Here is a 25,551-nt window from a genome sequence, read left to right as displayed (position 1 = left end):
GACGGTTCACAGTTACGATATTGTTTTGTTGCTATAAATTCTTGACCTGCCTGCCCAATTGCACAAAAATACATAATCCGATATTAATTTGTTGCTGTAAATTCTTGCAATGCCTGTCGGAGTTTATAATTTACAATGTGGGCTATTCCTGACCTCAATCGAGAACGAGTATCGCCTAGTTATGCGCTTTTCTGAGGGAATTTCCCAATTGAATATTCTCCAATATACATTTCACGTAACTTAAGCATATATCGAGCACTTAGTTTAAATATTTTGTTAATTTTGATGAATTTTGATTTAGCATTGGCTCTCGTCTGTATCTCGTGTGTTGTTATTGGTTTTCCGCTTTGCAATTTGAGTTGAGTTACAATTTAATTTACTTGAAATACACACAATCAGACTAATAACTAAACTTGGCCTAATACCTAGCTTAATAACTGAAATGTTTATTATAATTACAGTTTGTATTTAACATTTAAATGCAGTTTGATTCATGTTTGCCCCTTCTATATGTACATTTGATGGCGATGATGCTCGTTTTTGGTTTGCTCTCTTTTTTGATTTTCATCTGTGTTTGATTGCGTTTGAATGTGTGGTTGTATTAATGTATGTGTTAAGATTTACAAAATTCATGTTTTATGAAGTGGCAAAGCCGCTTAGTTATTTTGTATTTTTTTTTTAAACTTAGTTTTTGTTTTTGCATTGCATTTTATATGACACTTATACACAAAAGGGTTTCTCCCCTGTATCTGATACACACACATCAATAGAAATATGCATGCGTGTTTTACCTTTGACATTCATATAATTAAATTTAGGCTAAAAATTTACAGCTATGTAAAATAAAATTGTCATGAACTATGTTGCCCAATGTGCGACTCAAGGCGCCATGGCTATCATAGAGCTTCATGACACGGACAGAGGGAAGGAGGCTATGTGTACTGCGGTAGATATTATTACTCTTTACAATTACTTCAGCGTGGGATCCAGAGTCGTAAATTCCAATTCGCCGCGCGGTAATATTAGATCCGGGTCTGCAATATACACTTTGGTTGGTTGGCATAAAACAAAATCAACAACAATGGCGTAAATGTACAGGTGTGTGTGTGTGTGAATGTGTGTGTATGTGTGCGAATTTTATAAAATTAATAGTGAGTAATGCGCAAGTGTATGTGTGTGAGGGAGAGTCGGTTGTGGATGAGAAGAAAAACAAAAGTACAATTTGTGTTCACCGATTAGTTATGCTTGTTTTATTGACTTTATTGTTATTATTATTTGTTTTTATTTTCTGTTTTGCTGAAATTCATAACACTGGCAAAATGACATCATATAACAGTTGCAAATTGTTTTGGCAGCAAATGAAAAATATGTAAAAGAAAAAGTTATCGTAACTATTAGCAAATATCAAAAGCGTGACCAACTGTGCGCCGATAAGAGCAACAACCAAGCACAACAACAAACAAAAACAAAAACAACAACAGCATATAAATATTAATATATTCCCCCTCGCGATGAGCCCGGCTGGATCGTAAATACCAAATAATTCAACAATTTCTTAATTTTTATCGCACATTTATGTTCGAATACATTTTATTGTGTCGCCCGCACAGCACACCCTGAGTTCGAGCCCAGGTCAAGCGCCATCTAGAGCTGGCTGCCGGTGCCGTTCTTTACGATTTTGCAGTTTGTTATTTGACGTTCGTTCTGCCATAGCGCCCTGTGTTATATTTTATTATTATCGCCCTTTATGTCACATTTGTGTGGCGTCTTTGAGTCATAAAGACTCACAAACTAAAGCAACGTCCAAATGGCGTCGCACATTGCGTATGTGTGCGTGTGCGTGTGTGTTTGTGTGGGACCTTTCACGTTTACTTTCACGCCATGCCAGGCAGCATTAAAAATGTCAAAAGTTGCAAAAATGTTGCCAGCTCTGGTAGTCAAAGGCAAACAGGGAAAGGGGAACGGAAGTGCGGCGACAAATGAACGAGCGTTGACATTGAAGTGCCACAGAGGAGCCCTGCTAGTGCGTGTGGCAGCAAAGGCCGCATCAACAATGTTGCCAAAGCAAATTGTGTGGCACTTCTTGCGGCTCGGCCACAGACATCAAAGTTGATGTTGAGAGCGCCCAAGGCCTATAAAGCTGTTATAATTTTTACAGCACGCTTTAAGTCGCCTTTAAGCGAGCAGCACCGCAACAAATGACGACTCTTAGTGACTTGAGTCGGCCTCTTTTTCACTGGCTGCCACTGCGGACCCAGTCTTAACTTAACTAATTAGACGAGTGCCGCTGAAGTGTACAAGAGCCCAAAGCAGCCAACACACACACACACTTACATGTGCATGTAACAATATGTGTAGCACATATCTTGCGGCAGCTGGCGCAAAAAGTAAGAGCCCAAGGACAGCTGCACGAATGTTACCCGGTTGGCGACGCGACTCATGACGCGCACAGACAAACAACACAAACGTCCACACACAGCGACAACAACAGCAACAATAACAACAATAAGACAAAATGTCGAGCAAAATGAATGGTGCAGCATGAAATGAAACAAATGTGCACAAAAAAAGGATACGCAAAAACAAATACCTACATACACAGCCACACAAACACGCTTACGCACACGCGAACGAACACACGAGCGCGCTCATAGCGTTGTATGTAAAAGCTGAAAAAGTCAAACGTATTTGCCTGCGCAAGAGGTTCGCTGATTGTAAAGAAAACACGAGCTAAACTCTCCTAACCTGCCCCGCAGTAACCCATCACCTGGTACCCTACCCCTTATTCAATTTGCGACGCGGGCGCCATCTAGCGAGGCTGTATGCAATTAAAAATGTTGGCTAATGACAGCAGCAGCAGTCGCTGGGCGCTGACAGGCATGGCGGCTATGTAGCATGGTGCTCCATACTCACACATACACATATGAAAATACATGCATACACACACATGTGAGTAACTCACTTTCTTCAGTTGAATTAGTGCGCTCTAAGTGCTGACATTCTGTCTGAGCACGGCACTATGTGCCATCAGAGTACATGACTTTCGACAAGATGCTCAGAGGAAGAAGCAAAGTGAGAAGTAAAACGATGCGGTATACCTTCTTGGGGAAAAGAGCGAGAGTAAGTATATAAAATAAAAGTGAAAAAATTATCAGATATTTTATTATTCAAATAATTGGTTAGATACGGCTCTTTAGATACTTATAACTGGACTTTATGGGTCACGCTTGTAAGTTTAATAAAATATATTCATTTACACTTCTCTGCAGGCGACACAAATAGCTTTTAAGCTGAAGAGTATTCTTCATGCGACGGGCCTTAAACTGTTCAGACCCTCAGCTTTTTGCCAACAGTACCAACATTTTTGAACCGCCCGGGCACACTTCAGTCTGGCTTTGGCACTTGTTGGTGTCTTGTGAACAAGAGCAAGTCAACTTGGTGCATGTGTACAGGTCTCCATCTCCCTCTCATCCTGCCCCTGTGTTTGTGTATGAGTGTCTGACTGTCAAATGTGAGAGGCGCTGCGGCATGTCACGGCGCCTATAAATTGAAAAGTTGTCAGGCATGGGACCGAGTAAAAGTATAAAAAAGTAACAACAATGTGGCTAATTTGTGACCTTTGCATGAGGCAGTGTTCGTATTACAGCCAAATAATGCGGGCCTGAATCGCGGAAGTGGGCTGGCATGTGCATATTCAATTTAATATAAAATCACGTATACGTCACAACTGCCCGTTGAATAATATTTGCATTCGCCATGTTGACATGCTCGCAAATGGTCTGCCTATTTATGCTTTTTAATTTAGTGCTTTTGCAAAACATAATTGAAATTTATGCAATTTAAAGTTAAAACAAAATCTACACGTGCTCGCAAAGTAAACAGAGCGAGCAGCATATTTTGCAAATTTGTTTGCTGCACTCGCCGAGCGTGCAACGCACGAGCACTAGATGCAAGCAAGTATTTGCATATAACTTTGTATCTGGCTTGTGTACTCGTGCTACATGTTTATGTAGCACTGTTGTAGCTGTGTGCAACGTGTCCAAAGGGCTTTTTCACACAGACGCAGACACAAATACCAATTCTAATACCAATACAAATAGCTGCTACATTACGACCTCATTCGTTATGCGCTGCACAGTGGAACAGCCGCATGAAAACCGTTGGAAAAATCTTTAAATTGTGTTTGTTTGGAAAACAAATGCAGTCCTCATTTCTAGTCTGACATTTCGAATGTAAAACGTTGTATCTGCAAAAAACCTGCTGTAAATTAGATATCAAAATTGTTAGCCCTAAATTTTAAAACTCGTATAGCCCCAAAAGAGACGTACATTCTATCTTTTTGATGACTCAGAGATGAGCAATAGGCAAATGACTTTTTACACAACTCTATCGAACCTTATGCGAATTGTTACATACGATGATTATTTTGCTTTTTGATAAATGAAATTCTTGACAGCAAAATAATAAGCTTTCCATATAAAATACATATGTTAAATGCTTCTACAGCTATGTATTTTGCTAGGAATATATCTAAAATGGCCCACTGTAGTGGCGACGCATCGTTTCTTTGTGCCAGCAGGGCTCTGCAGCATTTGTCCTTTTTAAATACAATATTTAACATATGAGCATGCTATTGTCATGTCACTTGTTGGGTTGCTGCTGTCAGTACTTTGTTGTTGTCGTGTGCAGTGGTTATTGACCATCAAGACTTGACACACAAATTCCTAACAAAAGCACTTTAAAATCTTCAATCATATTTTATTACATTTTCTCTTGTGCAATGTCATTGCTGTCGATGTGAAACAATCAATCCTTTAATTGTTTGGAAAATGCCTATTATTGCTCCTGATTGAGGCAGATAAAGAGCAGATTGCTGCAGCCACAATGTACCAGAGTACCAGAGTACGATGCTGAGATGGTTTTAATTTTCAAATGATTTGCTTAACTGCACACGCACACATACATTCACAGACATACACACACATGCGTTGCTGACCCAATTGCTGCAACATTTATGGTCCGTTTTCGGCTAGAGGAATCCCATCCACAATTGTCAAAATACTCTAAATTAAAAGAAATTTGTGGCTTTGTTGTGCAATTTGCGCAGCAAAATGCAAATGTCAAAGAGAAAGTCATCAGCCAGAGAACCATAGAAAGCCAAAACGAAAAACCTCAAAATGCCTTGCAATCGCTAACTCACGTCTTTCAGATGCTCTATGCTAAGTGCTAAAGTTGTTTGCCTTTTAAAAATATCTCCTCGCTAGCCTCAAATTTAAGAGAAATTTATAGTTTGAGGGAATTGCTTTAACCTTTTAACAATATGAAAAGGAATATCGAATTTTGTTAATAGTCGCCCTAGTCAATTTTAGAGTATACAAAGTGGAAATGTGAACACAGACAATCGATCTGTAGACGATGTATGACAATGTAGGAAAATTAAAATATGAAATAAAGCAAGGTTTTGTTCTTTTATTTGAATTTTCGTATACGAAATATTTGGACTTGCTTAATTGGAGCTTTAGAAGACATTGTGTATCCAGCTATAAACACTCTATTTGTTTCTTTAGTTTAAGTTCTAAGTATGTGTGTAGTTATTGTTTTTGTTCTAAGCTGGTTCTTGCTTTTCAGCTTTTTGCACAGATTTTGCTTTATAAAATTCAGTTTGCATACATTTGGGCGGCCAGGCGGACGCATCGGTAGCAGTTGCACAGAGTTTTGCAGCAGCCGGGTGGCACATGGCCACGACCACGTCCGACATTGTGGCAGAGTGGAGTGGGTCGGCTGCTCGGCGGTAGCGGCTGGTCGGGTGGCCGGCAGTAACAAGCAAAGGTAGCAGCACGTCGCCTAGGATGGGTTAGCGGTAACAGTGTTTGAATGCATCGTTAGTAGCGCCACAGAATGATGACAGGGTTGGAGTTAAGGCAGGTGAAAGTTGCAACTTTACAAATTATCTGTGCACTACATTGCTTTAAATATTAGGCAAGGTATTTACAGCCTCAAGTCTAGAATTTAACTAAGTTGTTTGGTGATGGGTGAAAAGCGACCAACAGGACAGATACAAAGAGAGAGAGAGAGCGAGAAAGAGGGGCTAAGCTATTAGAGTGACAGATAGATAGAATGTGGCTTTTGACTGTAGAGCAATTGAAGATAGCTATCTATAAAGTACTGTCGGGATCCCAGGGCAACTACTACATAACATAGGCACTTGGTAGCAGAAGGTGAGCCAATCTGTACGAGTGTGTACACATTGTAAGCATACATATATATGTATATGCTTCAAGTGCTGCCCTACAGTGTTGGCAATCAATTGAAAATGGGAAATGAATCAATAGAAATGAAAACTACGAACAGTTTCGATTAATGCTAATTAGAAAATAGCATATCATAAGCTACTTAGCAAATAAAATGAGGGCCAATTAGTTTTTCAATTTCAAACACAAGGATATTAAAAAAGTAATTTATTTGCTGGTTTGTTCAATGCTGAATGAAATGCGCTCTACCCCACAGCAGTAAATAAACTAACTGGAGTATGTATGCAGCAGTGTGTGAGGTTGTGTGTATGTGTGTGTCAAAATGTGTGCATCATGGAAAAATAAAAACACAATATTAACCACAAATATTGTGAACGCACGCGATTTTCCCTGTTGCCTGTTTACCGATTACAACTAATTTAATGTAGACTAACATGCACTTGATGCTATTAAAAATAATTTTAGAAAATTATAAAACTGAAACTGAATAAATAATAGATTGACTAATGGACCTATTGACAGTCGCATTGACATTTTATTAATTTGGTTTCACGTCATTTGAGATATTAAGCTATTCTACATATGCATGGAACCCACTCATAATAAGTACTCGCTTACATTTATATTTGTGCAGGCAATTTGTGTGCATAAATATCTAAAAAGTATTTACAGTCGATAGAATTCGATTAAGTTTAATTAAATTGCAGCAATCAATCAACTAAAACTATGAATACAACTTAATATTAAGTGTGGACTCAAACAGAACTCAAGAGGTAAAAGGCAAACCAAGTGGATGCAGGCGAGCTAAATACGATATACAGAATATTTAGTAAGAGTTGGATACTTGACTAGACTACTTCAGCTACTGGCTACAGTTTGTTGAGTATAGATTTTGGAATAGTACCGTTTAGACTGGGCTGCGCGTACTGTATGAAGCTCTCGGAGATGTAATGGTGCGGACCGCCGACGCCCACAATGCCGCCGCTGGGTCCGATGCCGCCGCCTCCAGCACCGCCGCACAGATGAGATGTGGCAGGTGTGATTCGAGCACGTATCTCTGCAGCTCGTCCGCCGCCCTCCTCCAACTCGTTTAGCTCATCCTCCTCAATGTACATTGAGGGCACATCGTTGCGCGCCGGCCTGTGGGAAATAAAACAAAAAGAAAAACAAGTCTCACAAATCTATTAAAAGTTTTTAGACACACACACACACACACACACACACACGCAGCCACACAGAGAGGTATGCCCGCCAACAACTTGCTAATAGTTCCCCGGACGGTGTCCATTTTTTTGCATTGCGACAAATTTGTTAAAAAGTGAAACACCGCAACCTAAGCGACCAGCACAAGTCAACAAGAACAACAATATTAGTTGGCCACCTGGGAGCAGCTGCTGCCACTTTTTAAGCCGTTTCACATTTTCTATTCAATAGTCCCGTTGCCCGTGGCGTATGCGCAACATCGCTGAGGTTCACTACACGCTTTTGCCGGGACACATAACAGCGAAATTTCAATCTGTTTGCTCCCAGATCTGCTGTAATTGACGGCCACCCCTAGCGCAAATGCTAATTAATTCCGATGCGCCCTTATCAGTTAAAATTGAACGCACACAACGAAACCGCGTGTGTGTTTGCCATGTGTGCGTGTGTGTCCGTTTAAATATTTGCACTTTTACTTTTGCCACAAAAGGCAAATCGCTTAAATTTATGCATTGGCGCACTTGGCAACAAGGGGGCGTGCGGGGATCAGCTCACCTGACACACTGCCACTGATATAATACATAATTTGATGGAGTACTTATGCGCACACGCCTCTCTCGGATGGAATATACGTATGATTGCGATTGGCCAAGAGTCGCATTGAGAGCGCCTCTATTGCCACTATATCATTAGCCCCACCCCCTAAAACAAATTTATAAAGCGACCATTTAATGACCCACATGCGGCTCGCTTTGATGTGACAAATGTGACGAGGCAGAAGGCAGCCAATCAACTAGCTGCTGCTATTTTTGTAACTTTTTACTTTAGCGCATTTTAATTAATATTTGTTGGGCTTTGCTTTGAAGTAATGCCCCATCGAGTGTCCCCCGCCCACTCCTCCTATTCCCATCATTCTCTCCACGAGTAGGTGGACCGATAATCAGGCGCCTGATACGATTGAGTGGCAACATCAATTTGGCATTCTGGCAAATAGATAGACGCACGCAGAGGACTCCAAGGGTAACTAAATGAATGAGTTAAGCATTACGCACACACACACACACACCGCACATAGAAGTTGCCACTGTGGTTGCAAGTTTGTCTTTCATTAGCACAGGCTCCAACTAGGGCCACAGCTGACAGTCGCCTGAGTCCTGAGTCCGGTCGCTGTTACCTGGACGGCCGGATGGTTGTCACTGCCGAGAGTCAGAGGCATTGACTTAGACAGAGGCAGAGCGACAGGCAGGCAGCTGCAGGTTAAGCAGCTGCTTAATTATATACTCTTTGCTGGGCGACCCTTTCAAAGTTAACGCTGATTTCTTATCTTAAATGAAACTCTCTTTGCGGTGCGGCGGTGTCAGGCCAGCGGCTTCCGTTTCCGGTGCACAGCACACACACACATACAAACAGACACACAGCGAGGGCGAGTGTCGTTCATTTTGATTCTTTTCTGCTCCTTTGTGGGTCATAGTCAGGTGCAGGTTTAATTAATTTAATTACAGTCTAAGCATAATTTAGTGGGCAGCTGCGTGCTCTTTGTTTAGCTTGGGCCCACGGGCGGCTTTCGGTCTATTGCTGCGGGCTAATCGATTTGGTCATTGCCGGCAAAATGTTTAATGAGCCTGATGCCGTTGCCAGGCACTGTGGTCAGGCGCATTGATTTGATCGCATTTTAAAGACTTGAACTTAAAGCAAACGTGCAATTAAATGTGCACTAATTTCTTGCGTTCGCTATGCCTTTTAATTATATTTTATGAAACGGCGCGAAAAAGTATGCTACAATTATTATTTACGCTGTGGCTTCAACCGCTACCCCTTCTTCTACAGCCGCTGCCCTTCGTCTACCATTGCTGCTTCTGCTGCTGCAGCACACGTGCGCCACATAAATAATGCTGTAATTATTTCTGCACACACAGCCGCAGCAGCAGCGCAAACAATTTCATTATTTGTTTTTATATGCGCTCAAGTCAAAACAATAACAAGAAACAACAACACACAATTTATTGTAGGACTGCTCGACCTGGCGTTACCCTGTGCAATCCTTCACTTTCAGGCTACAGCTAGATCAACTTTATGTAGACTTTATCTACGAAGTCCAGTTTCAGGTTACCCGGTTTGCACACCCGTTTACAGGGTATATATGACAGACTTACCGCATGCTTTTGCGCACCTCCTGCGGCTCAGGTGGCCGCGGCCGATGCCGACACACAACAACAATGCCGGCCACGATAATTGACGTCACAATGACGGCGCCTATCGCCACGACGGTGGCAAGTATAAGGAGCGTCGACTCCTTCTCTGGACCGCTGCCGATGCTGGCGCCGGCGCCGACGCCATTCGCGCTGCTGCTGCTGCTGCTGCCGCCCACATGATGCGTGGTTTCCGCGGGCGTCGGGTCCTCCGAGAGAATAGATTCATCTGTAAGTGAGATAAAACAAAACGAGACGTGGACGCAGGTTAGAAATCAAATAGTTTGTTGGGCACGAAAATGGTCTTGTGTAGGGGCGGGGCGCACAATGATTTGTTATTTGCTCGAAATTAGTATGAACTTGTGGAAGCAGCCGCTGCTCCACACTCCTCATCTGGCCATTTTCATTTTTTTGCGTTACATTTGCCATTTATTTACTTGTTTTGTTGTTTTATTTTGGGACTCCGTGTGTGTGTGTCTGTGTGTGTGCACACGTTTCGCCTTTTGCTTAACTGATTGCTTTAACTGTTTTGCTGTAGTATTTGTTTATGGGGTCTTCTGTTTTCTTAGCATTTGTCGTTACGCTTGTGTTGTTGTAGCAAATTGTGTTGAAAATTGAAATTAGCCCAATTGGGCAATCGCCTGTGCGGTGGAATTCGAAGCCTGGGTTGCCCGGAGCTGCCAGGACCTCGATAAGGCTTTAATTGCTAGTCGCTGCCGAGGACATCGAAATCAAGACGCTGATTGCTCCAGATTGAAAGAGCTTCGCCAATTATTAGCAATATGTGAAAGGAAGGCATTGTTTATATTTATTAGATTTTCAGCTAAAGATGGTGAAGCGGAAATTGCAACAGCAAACTCTTTGTAAGATGATCCCAGAGGCAAGATTTATGCGATTCATTCGTCTTGTCTCAGCCAACCGCCCACCTGCCCAGTTGCCCGCCCGCCAGGAGGAGCTCGCTCGTTCACTCCTATGCTTTGCAGCATTTCCGCTCCATTTGCGAGCTTCGTATTGAAACACTGCCAAGTGGCTGCTATGGTGGCTCTCGGCTGGCTTTTAGAGCGAGCATTTAAGTGGAAATTGCTTACACCTGCGGCTCAATTTAATTTTTGTTGTTGTGCGGCTGCCATTGATGCTGCTGGCCTTTGCCAACAATTTTCTTTTCAATATTCTTGGCCACATCTCTGCCATTGCCATACCCTGTATCTAAGCAAAATAGTCGGGAATGCTTGTTTGTATTTATATTAAAGCGCTTTTCAGTTTTGCTTCTTCAAGCCACACTTTGAGTTTAAATATTTACATGTATTCTATTTTCATACCAATACCGATATTCGCAACGCACTCCCTTATCCCATTTTGTCACAAAAAGATTCTTAATTTTTGAAACACATCTACTATAATTATTATTATTATGGAGTACATCATTCATGAGCACAGGGTATTTGCTGTTCTCCCAAGATCTTGGTCTGTTCTCTTTAACCAGCCATTCTTCCTTTAGGCTTCTGGCTAACAGATTTGTTTGCGTATACCAGATTTACCAATTTATTTGCTGCCTACTCTCTCCTGACTCATGTGGGCACTTCCTTCACCGTTTTTCATTAGGTTTTTTATGCGAATAACTTAGCCTTATGTGTTTTTCATTTCGACGCAAACAGATTTAAATCTGCAGCAAAAATCATCGTCAAGCGTCGACGGCTATGCCGTTATTCACACGTAAATATTGTGACTCCAGAGCGACGCTGTCTTGGCCTATTTATTACCAAACACCCTCACACCTCCACTCCCTACAGCCACTTTCACTTGCACCGACGCGGTAGTCCCAGACAATGTGTAAATAATAGAAGCTGCGAAGGAAGGCGCTGACTGGCAATGTTAAAATTTCGCATAAATTACTCCTATCAGAGCCTTCAAGGGATCTTTTTGCACTGGCACCGACTACGGCCCTGTGGTAATCACATTTATTGTTCCGAGGCCGAATGAATGCATTAAGACCGACAGACGAGAAGACGTACAGAGGGTCGGGCTTAAATGACTAACAAATTCATTGACTGAAACTGACCTGGCTAGCAGGACGGGATGGTGGACAAGGAACATTTAATTGAACATTTGCGTATGAAGCACAATTAGGTGCATTAAATCGGTCAATATTATATGTGATTTATGGCCAAGTCGAACTGTGTTAAGGCAAATGGAAATGTTCAAAGAGCGTGGCAGGCGACGCAGTGCCAGAGCCAGAGGCAGCCACAGCCAGTGCCACAGGCGGTGCCGCAGTGCCGCCACTGCAAATGAAAATGGTAATGGAAATGCAGATAAAAATAAAAATCAGCATGAAAATAATGACAACATTGTTCTCGTTGCTGCCTACGCACGAATTTACTTGTACGTATACGCAATGGACGAGTGCGAATGCGAATGCGAGGCGAACAATAAAAGCAAAGTGTCTACGGCGTCCCGTTAAGCAAAACGAAAATTGAAGCAATTTCGCTTCTCCTTCTCGCTCGATGGTATGAAATAAAGAAGGGCACTGCCAATGACATACACCACACTCACACTCACACACACACACACACACATGTGACCACACACAGTTGTCGTTAAGAATGGTAAAAATGAAGAGGCTGTAGCGGCACGCCCTTGCGTATACGCAATATGCGTGCCTCGCTCAGCGCATTGATGGAAAATGCTGAAATGCTTTACGCTTCGCTGCATAACTCAGTCAGTGGATTAGAAAAGGGCGGCCTCAGCGGCAAACCTACAAGCCAGCCAGCCAGGCAGCCAGGCAGCCAGCCAACCAGCTAGTCAGCCAGGCTGCAAAGGACATCAGGTTACTTGCTTTTGCTTGTGCGTGCGCCATGTGCACAGTTTTCGCGGCGGCTGATTGAAGATGATTTCCTTGTACTTGCGTTGATTTGAAAATTCACTGAAGCGTTGAATTAGACAGCTACGTCAATTGCTGCTAGCTACCAACTACCAGAAACCCAACTCGGTCAACATTATTGGTATATCCACAAAAGTAGCCCACAACTGATAACTGGCAACTGGCAAAGGCAAATTCAGTTTGGCAATTGGCAAATATTTTGGCACACTTTATGTGGGGCTTTTGTCTTGTGATTCGGCCAACCGGCCAGTCGGCCAGTCGGGCACTCGGTTACTCGGTAGTCGGGTACTCACCATATGGTCCCAGTTGTGCAGCCACGCGCACACGTTCAATCACCACCGGCGGCTCGCTGCGTCCCTTTGCGTTAACGGCATAAACTAAAAATTGATATTCACGTCCCGGCTCTAAATTATTCAAACGAAATTGTGGACTGTTTTCCTGTATGCGAAAGATGGGTGCAGATGTAGCCTAAAAAAAAGAAGAGAAAAACGAAACAGCAAAATAAAAACCAGATAACCAGTTGAGAGTTGTATATATCATATATATGCATATCTTGATAGACATGTGTCGCATCATAATATGCTGGCCATATGGCTTAGCCATAAAGTATGCTACGCTTATTTGTTGCCAACTTTTGGGGCCCAAAACTTTCTGCACACGCCCACACGACTATGACAGAACACAGCCCATAAATAATTATTCATGCCTAAAAATGTGTTTAGAGTGCATGTGGGGGGTGGGGGATAGCGTCGGGAATGCCACATTGTTCTGACCAGAACGCTGTCTGAAATTTTAAACTGAATATCCGTTTGCCGTAATAGGACACAATCGAGTGAGCTTCGTTGGTTACGCACAAATTCCCACTCAAGTAAGCGTAAGTAATTTATGTTGTCCTTGCGGCGTTTATGCCATCCCAACCCAGCTCCACAGCCCGCAGACCACCGTCCACCGTCCACCGTACTGTAATGTAGCTGAGTACTGTAGCTGCTGTCAATGTGGCTGTCCCGCCCCCACGACCCTTGGTGTATGCCATTTTTATCTAGCGTGAAACTTTAAAGCTGCAAACGTCCAACGTTGGTCGGAGTCCATGTCCTGCTCATCATCCTTTCCGCTTGCCTCTGCTCGGCTCCTGGCCCAGTCGTTGCTTTGCGCTTGGCTACATTGCTAATAAAGTCGCCTGCCCAGCGCTTCATCAGCAAAGCAAGCAACTGGCGTGTACCCGACTTACCGCCCAGCCCCCCGCTCTCACCAAGCCCCTTCATCTGCCTAACTTAAGTTGGTGAATGCAACCAAACGAAATGAAATGAAATTTTCATATGATATTCTCTTTTACGAGTGACAGAGATAATTTAATAACTCAGCATGTGTTCACCGCGTTGGCTTATGGATGAAGTTGAGCCCCCGTCCATCGTCCGCCGTCCTTTGTCCACTCAGTTGGTTAAACTGTTTGCCTCGAATGGAAACTCATAGCATTAATTATGTTGTCCTTTTTACGCTTGAGCCGATTGGCTCAACCCGAGCAACTGGCCCGTCTGGCTTGTCTCAAAATCAAATTCATTAATAATTCAAGCAGAAAAGTCAGAAAGGACGAGCACACTAATTGACCATATGGATTTCAAGCGGTTCAAATTGTGGCTCTGCCTCAGGCAACCCGCTCGCTCGCTGGCCCTTGCCTTAACTGTAATTGAATCAGTGCGCCAGACTCCCTGAACGCCAACTGCACGTGTTGAAAATACGTTTGAACTGAATTGAGGACTCACCTGATCATTGAGCGTGGATATCTCATTGTCGCCCTGGCCAACCGTCTCGCCGAACTGACCCTTGCCCGCCGCCGCCGACTCGCTGGCATACAGCAAATCACCGCCAACCACCTCCAGCATGAAGTACTGCGAGAGTCCGCCGTCGCTGCCGGCCACACAAACCACCTCGAGGACAGTATCGTTGCGCAGTTCGCAGGCTTTTGGCGCCTCGGGTGCATCTGCAGGGGGAGAAAGAGAGGAGGGGGGCTGTGAGGACAGACGTTGCTCTTAATGGTCTATTGCAGGATAATTTACAGTTGGCATTGGTAACAATTTGCATTTTGAATTTGGGGCATCATTTTCGCCACTTTGCGCAAATAAAGGCGAGGCAGCGACACGCCCACCGTTTGCATTAATAACGGCCAAATTTGGCCAAAGACCTTATAATAATACGAACTGCAGGTAGACCGCGTACTCTGATGATTATTTGCCATGGGTTAGGCCAAGGCGCTGCCTGGCTGCCTCAATTGCAGCGCATACACACACCAACCAATTATGTAAGTAGATCCTCTGGTGTGCATAATAGACACGGCCAACAACGCCAACACCAACTCAGACACAGGCGGCGTCTTGTTTAAATTGCACACAATGTCGGCATCTTCGGGCAGCCAGGCAGTCAGGATGAGGGAGTTGCAGGTGCAGGGAGTGGGGTAATAACAATATCCTTTACTTACTTGCTGGCAGTATGTGAACCAGACATGGTGCCGTTTGCCTGCCCACCGTATTGCTGGCCCAGCAAGCGAGCGTTATTAACTCGGAGTCGGTTTGCGGCAGATACGTCACCGTGCTGGCCAGTCCGTTCGATTGTATCCTGGAGTTCAGCACCTGCAAGCACAAGAATATCAGCAGCACAAGGATTACGAATCGTTCTGCAAACGTAGGCAAAATCATTGGAGCCTGGCAACAGTCAGTCCGTTGGTCGGGCAGTCGGGCAGTCGTACAGTCCGGCAGTTTGGTTAGCATAAATATTTTAAGGCAAATGGGTTTTTATTGCAATGCAAACAGTTGGATAAGTCGAAACGAGCCAAGTTGAGTTCAGCTCGGTCCAGAAGGGACTAGTTGTGGCTCTGCGTGTGACTCACAGGATTTTCGTGCAGATTTTCAAATAACTTTTGCGGTAAATGAATTACTTTATTTATTGTGCACAGCTGTCCCAGTGCTTAGTATACTCGCATATGCATGTCTTCTGCTCGATCTCCCTCTGTCTGCAGGCTTTGCAGTTCTCGCACCCAACCTTGCACAGCTCGCTAGGCAACAATGCTCTGCTTTCCCACTGCAAAATTTATACATTTTGATTAAATTTTAATTCAGTCACGTACAAAGTTGCTGCGTTTGATTCCCGTCAGGGTGCCATTGTTGTGCGGGAGTCCCAGCTAGCTACCAAGTATTTAACACAAGTTTTGCTAATAGCTGGCCACATTCGAGCTGAAAGTTTTCAGCTTTCCAGCTTTCGAATCAATAATTTCAGCTAAGCTCGGCACAAACTGTGCGCCAAAGTTGAGGCACGTTTGCGGACGTAATCACAGTTCCAAGTCAAGAAGATAAAGAAGACTTTGGCGTGCAATTGGGGAGTAGCCCGCCCAATACTTACCGGCGAAACATTTCGCGTATTGTTATAGGTCCAACTAAATCGGACAGATTCTGGGGGATCGGCATCCACCTCGCATTTGACCTGTATCGAGTGCATGTTGATGGCTCCAATGGATGTCTGCTCTGTGCCCGGCTTACAACGCGGCGAGACTGAAAAGATGCAAAAACCAAAAGAAAATCGCATTCAAGCAAGTCAAAGAAAAAGTCGTTAAGCCGCAGAACATTTCGTTTTTAAATTTTCCTTTCAGCTCTCAAATATGAGAGCACCCAACCCAGCCACCCAATCGAGTAAACAGTCTGTACGCCTCTGGAGTTAAGCAACAAAAATAAAAATGAAAATAAAAAGAAAGAGCAAGCTAAATCCTAAAGGAAGTCGAGCCAGCTACATAGCCTTGAGCATAGTAATTAACATGTTTCCGTTTCATGAACGTGGGCCCTGTTTATGCTACAAAAAAAGCGGGTAAAGCTGTGCGCGCGCGTTTTTGCTAGTATGTGTGAGTGGCAGGTATTGAAGAAGATGTTGTCGACTTTACTTTCACTTGACTGTAAAATGAGACCACATACACGGAAGTTGCACCCTAGCCCACGGGCCAAGACTGTCTGCCAGACATATGTACATCAAATATATATACATGAAGACGCATGTGTGCTGTGTGCGTGCGCCCTGAGCTGGCGTTGCCTGGCGCTGAAAGCCGCCTTTAAATGTAAGTCACGCCAAGGCTGATAAGTATTTGAGGCTTCATTACTTGGCGCTGTTATCACAAGTTGCCTGCATGTCAGCGCAATATGCTTTAAAGGATTGTGGATGTGTGTGTGTGTGTGTGTGTGTGCATGTGTACAGGTACTTGTTGCTTGTGTGTGAGTTGAGCCAAATTTACCCACAACTCAATGCTTGAAACTTTCATAATTCGAAATAAAAACTACTTTAACTGTCGTATCCATAAGCAGCGCATTTCCGACTTTCGAGCACTGAAAAATGAATCAGTTTCCTTTGTAAATTTCCGTCATGTAAGAGGATTGCGAATGTCAGAGAGCTATAAGTATGTATGCACATGTACTTTTCGACTTGAATGTCGTTACGCAATAATCAGGACATCGGTCCAGAAGTTTTCAATACGACAGAAAACAAACAAGGAAAAGTTCTTCTAAAGGTGCGGATTTGCTGTACTCTATTTAGGATATAGATATCTGCTCTCAAACTAAGTCGCCTTAAATAGGTGATCGCGTTGTTTGGAAAAGATTAACTAACTAAATGTGGCTTAAGGAGATTTATCAAGAATGGTAACAATTTACAAACTCGAATAAGGAAAGAATATATTTTTAACATATTTACTTAGTTCATATCATTATATAGTTTTTATACAAGAGTTGCCTGCAACTAACAAACGATTTAGATTCTCACAATGCCTAAAAAGTGCTTTGAGGCATTGTATATTTCGTAACTGGCGTACAGTGCTCTTCATAAGTGTATTAAAAGTGTAAACAGCTTTGAGCTGTTGAAAGCGAAAGGTGAACGTGATGAAGTCAATTTACGATAGGTGCCAGCTCGGAGAAGCTCCACTAGAGGCACTCTTGGGGTTCACTTAGGGTACACGAAGGGCACACAGATCGACTGATTTATACAGTTCAATCGTTTTTATATGCACTGCACATTAATCTCTTGATGAAAAAAATTCTGGCGGCGGCTGTTCCCTAAAGGCAGTGCGTGAGGTTTATGAAAAAGTTGGCAGAGCAAAAATTGCGAGAGTTAAATTTATAGCCAAAACTTTTGTGTGTAAATCAATGGTGGTTATTTAGACTGGTGCCAGCAACAATTTTACAATTGTAAACAAGCACGCACGCACACACACACACAACATAGTCACAGTTGGGCTATGTATCATTTCTAAGCAATTTCCTCATCCGCTGCGCAAGTTGGCAAACTTAAATTTGTATATATTTTTTTGTTGCTATGGGCACGCAAGCTGCAGCAAGTTGATTTTATTTTGCAACTTCCGTTTCCGTTCCGCCATGTTATTCCATCATATTGTTGCCAGTGTTGTGGCTGCTTGTACTATTACTATAATGCTTATTTTTATATCGAGCCCGCCTGCCGCAAAGCTGCTTACTTACATTGCACTTTTAGGGTGAGGCTCGAGCTGCGGGTCTCCCCCTCCGTGTTGGTGGCCCCGCAGGCATATGCACCGGCACTCTCCCGCTCCAGCTGCGTCAGGTGCAGAATTTCCGTGCTCTCTCCTGACATACGCATGCCCTGCAAAACATAATATATGCATGAAATAAAACGTTATGAACATGTTTCGAGTGCATCTGCAAATTGAAAACAGCTCCGGCAAGGGCTTGATTAAAGTTTATGCAATCAAATGATTAACAGAAAGCACTTGTATGCAAGGCTTTGAGTTTCAGACTCTCAACGAAGCATCTTCAATTTCGGAATTGAAAATGAACCAACTTAACTCAGGTTTTAGAGATTATGGTAGCATCAATTGTATGTTTACGCATTAGCTGAGAAACAACAAACACGCAGTAGACATGTGCGGTAGAATATATTTGATATGAATTATTATGAAGATGAAAGGTATGAAATTAGCAACCTTATGGGATCTGACAGAAGAATATTATCTAGGATTAAACAAAAACATTGGATTACATATTACCTAGTTTTCGTTACTTTTACAAAGAATCTTTCAAAAGAATTTAAATATATTTAACTCTCATTAAATGTTTATAATACCTTAACTTATATAAGGCGTTCTAATTTAACCCGACTAGGAGATACCCTGAACACAGCGCCGGTCGTGAATATCTTTGGTGTTTATTTATCTTTACAACATATTCAGACCATACGTATGACACGCAAATGTGTATAACTTTCGAAGCAAGCAATAAACCTTGGTAAAAAGGATTCATTTTCAAACTTAACCTGAGCCCTTCGACTTTCTTCGGTAGTCAGTAATAGAGCTGCCATAGCTGTCCATAGCTCTTCGGAAAAACTTTTTTGTGTTGAAAGTTATCTTGACCAAAATGAAATTTAATTGTTTCACTCTGCTTCTTAAATAGCTGCTCAATTTTGTTAACATCGGACAACAATATCATATAGCTTATTCTAATCGATCGTAAATGATATTTTCTTTTGAAAACAATTGCAAGCCTCCGCTCTTTCCTGTATGCCTCGCATGAGGACTGGCAATGCAGCATATATAGCCGACAGCATAAATCACATATATTGCATTTCAATAGAACGCTTAGCAGCCACAGATACCACACCGAGAGATATATTCGCTTTTATGTCATTAACACACGCTGCAAATGTCGCTGTCTAAGTGCCCGCAAAGTGTTCCCAATTATATTATGGTTACGATTGGAAATCAAATTAAATGGCATTCGAGTGTCTCTATTGGCATTATTGAATGTTTTATATTGTTTTATATTTTGCAGGCTGCGCAACACACAACATTTTAGTCACTTGCCAGCTCAATGAACGTCATTTCGATTGGTCTATGCGCCATTTTTAAATTAATTCTCCATAATTTTTCGGCATCAAATGCATGTGCATGTGTTGAAATACTTTAAACACAAAAATTAACACTGGAATTATTATTGCAGCAGCTTTAAATTGCAAATTGCTTTATATATATATATATATACCCTGTAAGCAGTAACAGCGGGTTTGATAACAAGCGATTTGGAAAATTTGCAACACATAATAATTGAGCATATTAAGCAGACAGTCTATCAATGAACTTTTATAAGCATGTCCTTAGAGTGAAAGGTATCTCCTAGTTGAGACGAAATGACTTTCGCATTTTGCTATATATGAAAAATTAATTGTTTGTAATATGTTAATTTGCAAAATGTATCGCAAGCAATTCAGTTAACTCTGCTGATAGATAAAGCTAATTGCAGTTGCATCATATGTAATGCGTTTTTAATGCATTTAACGCGAAATTCAACAGCCAGCCAGTCGACTCATAGCCTTGTTAAAGAAGTTTATTTAACTTCTGGTTTGTGGAAATTTAAGCCTGAGCTGACTGAATAAAAATGTTTCTGGGTTATCTAGACGGGAAAAGCAAACTGCTGATTAAGGAATCTAGAAAGAACTGACAACCGAAGAAGTGACAAAGTTTGCTTACTTTTTGCTGCTCCTTATAACTTTTTTCTGCGCACATTTGCCGCATCGTTTTTCATAATTTTTGCCGATTTTTGCTTTTCGCTTATAAATGGCAACGGCAAAAGGCAAATCCGAAGGACCAAAGACGAAATGCCTTAAATATTAAAAAGTTTTTTTCCCACAATGGTCTGGGATAATTTGTTAAATGCCAAGCTAAGACACGCACTCAGCAGACGCAAGGCAAATATAATAATGTAAGAGAAAGAATATGATTTTATGCCACTGTGTGTGTGTGAGTGTGTGTGAGTGTTTGCTTGGGCAATGAAAAATGATGATGTGCCCATGTGAACGAAACTGTCAAAGGTTGTCAAAACCTTGCCCGTTTAGTAATAACAACAACACAATACCGGCAAGCCGAACAATGCCGGTCAAGCTTTGTGGCTTTTGTCGGAATGTGAATGAAAGCTAAAATCAGCAATGGGTAGATGTTCGCTTCGGAGAGTTTCTGGTCAGTCCCTGGATTATTTGTCGCATGATTAATGCTTAAATAATTCTCAATACAAGGCGACTTCAATCAAAGCCTTCATGAGTAATTATGCATGGCAACCTTATATATTTCCAAGCTGGGCGTGGCTAATGGCGGCCACTTGGTAACCGAATAGGCCACATATTTTGCGCCTGGCGTCTTATATGTGTGGGAGTTGCCCGCAGCGTTGGAAATTCTTGCTGCTGCAAACAATTTCGGTAAATTAAATTAAACCGCAAAGTGTCTGCTTAAGTTGCCGCAGGAATTTCGACAGCCTGAGCGACAGAGAGAGAGAGAGAAGGAGAGTGAAGCAATTGATAATAAAAATTGCCAAAGTGTCTGCCGCTTGATAGGCGTCAGCGGTTGTTCCTTGGTCCAGGGTAGTTTCAATTTAATGCAGAGTAGGAGAGGGAGAGGGAGAGGGAGTTGGACAAATTGATGAAAATCTGTGGCGCACTTACGTTCTTGAACCAAGAGTAACTGGTGACAGGTGGCCTCGCATCAGCACGGCATTTGAACGTGACATTTTGGCCCTCGGCACGTGTTACCATACGGCTGGGATCCTCGTTGGCCAAGTGCACCGACACGGTGGGCGGATCTGCGTGGAAACAAAAGAGAAAAGTTAAGAAGAAAATAACCCAAAAACAGTGGATAAATAAGTACGGGCGTCAAATCTAATGAGCGCTACAAATAGCCAGATAAAAGTCCAAATAATAAACTCAAATTGCTCATAAGGTGAGGCGCCTGCTCGGGCCCAACCAGCGTTGCGTAATGTTAGTTAGTTAGCTCAAGCTGACGCTGCTGCTCCTGGTCAGCTGTTGCCCACGCACAGAGCACAGCCTCGGGGTGGCCGGCCGGTCGGCCGGCCGCTTGAATGCACATCCTTTACGCAGCGTTGTGGCACTGTGGCACTGTGCTACTCGGCTGCCTGGCCATAAGCCAAATGGGACTATTAGTTACGGTTGTAAAAATCTAATACGCGACCGAGACTGGCGCCAGGGCGAGCGGCTGTCGTGGGCTCTCGTGTCCGGCCGCCATCTTGTATGCGGGTGGAAAAAACTATGGCGTCTGGACACAAGACGGCAAAAATTGCTGACGCTTATGGTGAATTATTAAAAATGCGGCAGAAAATAAAATTGAAATGAAGTCCGATGTCGCAGCAAGAGGTTGCTGGGGTCGCTCTGAGTGCAGGTAATTTAATTTGCTTTTGTTGCTGCTTTTGCTTTTGGGTGCGCTCATTGTGGCAGGAGTAATGTAAAACGGAAGCCGGAAGCGGATGTTGCAAATATTACGGTGGCTAGGCGAAAAATGAGCAGCGGAAACATAACAGTGAAAATTTAATCAAGCCAAGTCGAAGGCAGCCCAGAGGCCAACAACATCGCAGGCAATGGCAACAGCCCCGATGATGGCGATAAAGATCATCATGAAGTTGACTGCATTTCATAAGCAGCTTAACGTGCAGCAGGCAGCAACAGGTGGATGAGGCCACGGGGTCAGATTGGATGGAAGAAGGTGTAGCAGCAACTGGAGCGAGTTGGCCTACAGGCTACAGGCAGGGTGTGGAGCCCTAATCAAATTATATTGCTCTGCCCCTAATACGCTGCTAATTGGACTTGCCGCGGCGGAAAGTGCTCCTAGCTACAAACGCCCGCGCAAGCCTACTCGCACAAAGCTGGAGCTGTGAACAGGATAGATATGTCTATAATTCAGCACGAGTCTGTGCGTGCGTGCGTGTGTGTCGCATTGTTGACATAATTGAAAGTATGGCCAGAGTTCATACAACAGAGCAGACCATGTGATTCAATATGTTTTTACATCAACCTGTACTTACATGCCACACGTATAATGCGCTTGTCCTCGATGGCGCCGCCGGAGAACCATGGATTCGTAGCTCGACATGCCAGCTCAGCATTGTCGTTCTCGGATGTTACCTTTAGCGTCAGTATGCTGGTCGTAATGTTGGCATCCTGCAATATGTGAAACGGAATTAAAACTCCATATTTTTCAGATATGGAGGTAACATAGATTTATTTGCAAAGCTTAGTACCCCACTCACTGTTAGGTATCAGGCTCAAGCGACAAGCTCGAAGGGCTTTGCTGCACGGGCTTGGAAATAATGAGACGCATCTTTGGCTTCTCGTATCGAGGAGCGTGTTGTGTTACGCCAGCAACCAAACTTGCTCATGGCAGGCCATCAACGTTTTGGCAACAATCGATCTGAGCACAAAGCCATGCGTGTGGCAAGCAGATGCTGCAAAACCCAAACCCAAACTAACTCCCACATTCAAACAGGCGCACACATACCATATTGGGGCCTGCTATCGTAAGAATCAGTTATGCACGAGCTGTCTAATGACAGTCGACGTTTGGCATTGGGCAAGCCCCAAACGCTCACGTTTTCGAGCATCAGCATCAGTTCCAGCTAAAGCTACAGCTACAGCTCTTGCTCTGGCTCCTGTCTCTATTCACTAACATGGCATAATTAGAAAGCGAAAAAGGCAACGACAAGAACAGCAAAAAAGAAGAGCTACTTATTGCACGCCGAAGATGAAATACCCTTCCAAGTAGTAAAGTTACACAGTTCGTGACAAAACTAAAATATCCTCTGACAAGGTATGAGAAAGGATAACTAATGGATGCCGAAAACCGAGCTGTCCTTATACAGTGCGGTCGCATGTCTTACAAACAACCCCCGCCCCAAAGTCTGGAGCTGTCTCGCAGGCAAATGAAGTCGTGTTGCATGTGAACTGGAGCTGATAAATTTAAGCTGGATGCACAAAAATTGCGTTTGGCCCTTGACAAACTGACCGGCCCGGCCTGGCCTGGCCGGGCCCGTCTGCATAAATTCAAATAAAAATTCGCACATTAGTCGAGGAAAAGTCCGTCGTGCTCCTTGGTGCAATCGTCGAGTGCAAATTTGTATAGTTCGCTCGAAAGTTTTCGGCAGTGCACTTAATCAAAGAAGTCCAGCAGAGGGAAGGACCTAAAAGGGGGGCCTGTGGCTGCCAGCCAGGCGGACGGGCCACTTGAAGTCAACTTGTCTGCAGCTTTTGGCTCTGCGGCTGCTGCAAAACTTTGCCTGGTTCACGTTGCCTTTTAGGGTCACCCAGTGGTCGACATTGTTGTTGTAGAAGTTGCACTTCAGAGGTTATTAAGCGGCGTACAGTTACTCAAAGTTGTATGTGAGTATGTGTGCCTGAGTGCCTGTGTGCGTGCATGTGTCTGTGTGTGTAGCTATCAAATGTCAAACGTAAAAAGCAAATTTGCCAACAAAAAGTTAAGCTGCCTTTGGGAGCATGCATGTACAACAGCAAATTGCTTGTTTACTTTTTTTTATTGTTCTGGTTAAACTTCGTTTGGTAATTTGTGAGCTATTTAAATTGAAAGAGTCGGCACTTACCTCCTTGTCATTGTGCACGGTAACCTCAGCGTTGCGTATAGGCTCACCATCGAGCAGCCAGGCAATCTTTGCCGCCGGATACGAGCCCCACGATTCGCAGCGTATGGCAATCGGATGTCCGGCAGTGAGCAGATCGTTGGGCGTTATAATCTTCACACGCACAGGTTTCACTGTGAATACAGTTACAGTTAGGCGACATCATTTGAGAAAGGAACTTCGACTTACAGTGCACCTGTACGGTAACATCTTTGATGACAGGCTCCAGCAAGCGGGTACCCTGCGCCCGGCACTCAATGCGCGCTCCATAGTAATCCCTAGTTGTGGTGCCAATGAGCAGCTGATTCACCATCACTGTGGCGCCCTCCTCGACCGAGGTGTGGCTAGTGCCGATTAGCTCGTTGCCATCACGCCACCAAGTGACCTTCGGTGGTGGTCGACCTGCAGAACAGAATGACATAGTGTTATTGGTAGCTGCTCTCAATTGTTTTCCAAGATCCTGTCAACTACCAGGGACTAGCCACAATATGGCATACAACGACAGAGATGCTTGGCCACATGAGATAGCTATAAAGTGTTGCAGTGACCGCAGCATGTCAGCTGCAGGGATCAGGGATTGTAAGGACTTCAGAGAGCAATGTGCAAAGTGTGTTCCGGATGGAACTATCCAATCATTTAAGAGTATTTATTAGCAAAAAACCTCTACAAATACTCGAATAGAAATGTTAGAAAATCACTGATTTTCTCAAGAAATTTCAGAGAGACAAGTTCTCATTTTAAGCACTTTCTTGAATAAATTCATAACTAGCAAAATTGTATTCCAATCGTAGGAAAATTACTGTATTGAGATAAGTTATCCTTTTTAATTCGTTAACAGTTACAAATGATCAAATGCAAAAAGAGTTTTACACTTACCGCCCCTCACTTGACAGCAGAGGAAAAGCTCGTAGCCTTCACGAAATGGCCCTGCCATTTGGGAGATTTCCTTGCCCTGTGCATCAAAGATGCGGGGCTCCTCGGGCGGCACTGCATAAGGAAGATTATGGAGCTTATGGGCGGCTCTAGGCTGATTGGCAAATTGAACTTACCAACTAACGTTAGATTATGCCTAAAGTTGCGGGTGGGCGAGTTGAAGAAGTCGATGCGGCAGCGATAGACGCCGCCGTCCTCGGGCTTAACATCCTTAATCTGCAGGCGCGAATCCTTGGGATTATCCCCAATGCTAAAGAACAGACGCTGACCCAGATCGCTAGCTATTGCCGCATGTGGCGCCAGCTTTACATTGCCGCCACGCGAGTCCAGACTGCAAAGCAAATCGTTAAGTGTGAATTTAGTGTGTGGGCGTGGCTGGCAGCACAGCGCTTATTATACATCATAAATAAACATATGCAAGCATCTCTTGGCCATTAGTTTGCCCTGGCGCTCAGGTTGTCCTACTGCTACCATAATTTACGGCCATAAAAAATGACGCTCAATTTGCACGAGTATGTATGTGTGTGTGTGTGTGTGTGTGTGTGTGTGTGTGTGTGTGTTTTGCTTTGTTCTTGCTTTTTGCGGATTCGTTACTGTTGCTTCGCTTCTGCGTGCCACGTCGCGACTTTGGCAGCTTTGGC

At 43.4% G+C, this 25,551-nt stretch overlaps 1 protein-coding gene across 1 annotated transcript in view; it reads right to left on the bottom strand.

The window, feature by feature from the left end:
* Positions 1-1,281: 1,281 nt before the first annotated feature.
* The window catches only part of LOC115764762 (nephrin), a 44,129-nt gene continuing 19,859 nt past the window's right edge, over positions 1,282-25,551 (bottom strand). The window contains exons 3-17 of the mRNA XM_030707998.1: positions 25,027-25,241; positions 24,854-24,964; positions 24,167-24,379; positions 23,942-24,111; positions 22,373-22,508; positions 21,003-21,139; positions 18,020-18,158; positions 15,909-16,057; positions 14,992-15,142; positions 14,279-14,496; positions 12,812-12,986; positions 9,605-9,869; positions 7,156-7,391; positions 5,671-5,844; positions 1,282-1,311 (exon numbers count right to left, since the gene is read on the bottom strand). Coding sequence (XP_030563858.1) covers positions 1,304-1,311; positions 5,671-5,844; positions 7,156-7,391; positions 9,605-9,869; positions 12,812-12,986; positions 14,279-14,496; positions 14,992-15,142; positions 15,909-16,057; positions 18,020-18,158; positions 21,003-21,139; positions 22,373-22,508; positions 23,942-24,111; positions 24,167-24,379; positions 24,854-24,964; positions 25,027-25,241 — 2,497 coding nt within the window. The 3' untranslated portion in view covers positions 1,282-1,303. The remainder of the gene's footprint in view (positions 1,312-5,670; positions 5,845-7,155; positions 7,392-9,604; positions 9,870-12,811; positions 12,987-14,278; positions 14,497-14,991; positions 15,143-15,908; positions 16,058-18,019; positions 18,159-21,002; positions 21,140-22,372; positions 22,509-23,941; positions 24,112-24,166; positions 24,380-24,853; positions 24,965-25,026; positions 25,242-25,551) is intronic.

Source organism: Drosophila novamexicana, unplaced genomic scaffold (genome assembly GCF_003285875.2).
Source record: "Drosophila novamexicana strain 15010-1031.04,08,12 unplaced genomic scaffold, DnovRS2.1 tig00000870-arrow-arrow-pilon, whole genome shotgun sequence".
Taxonomy (NCBI): Eukaryota; Metazoa; Arthropoda; class Insecta; order Diptera; family Drosophilidae; genus Drosophila; species Drosophila novamexicana.
This window is presented reverse-complemented; position numbering and strand designations above follow the sequence as displayed.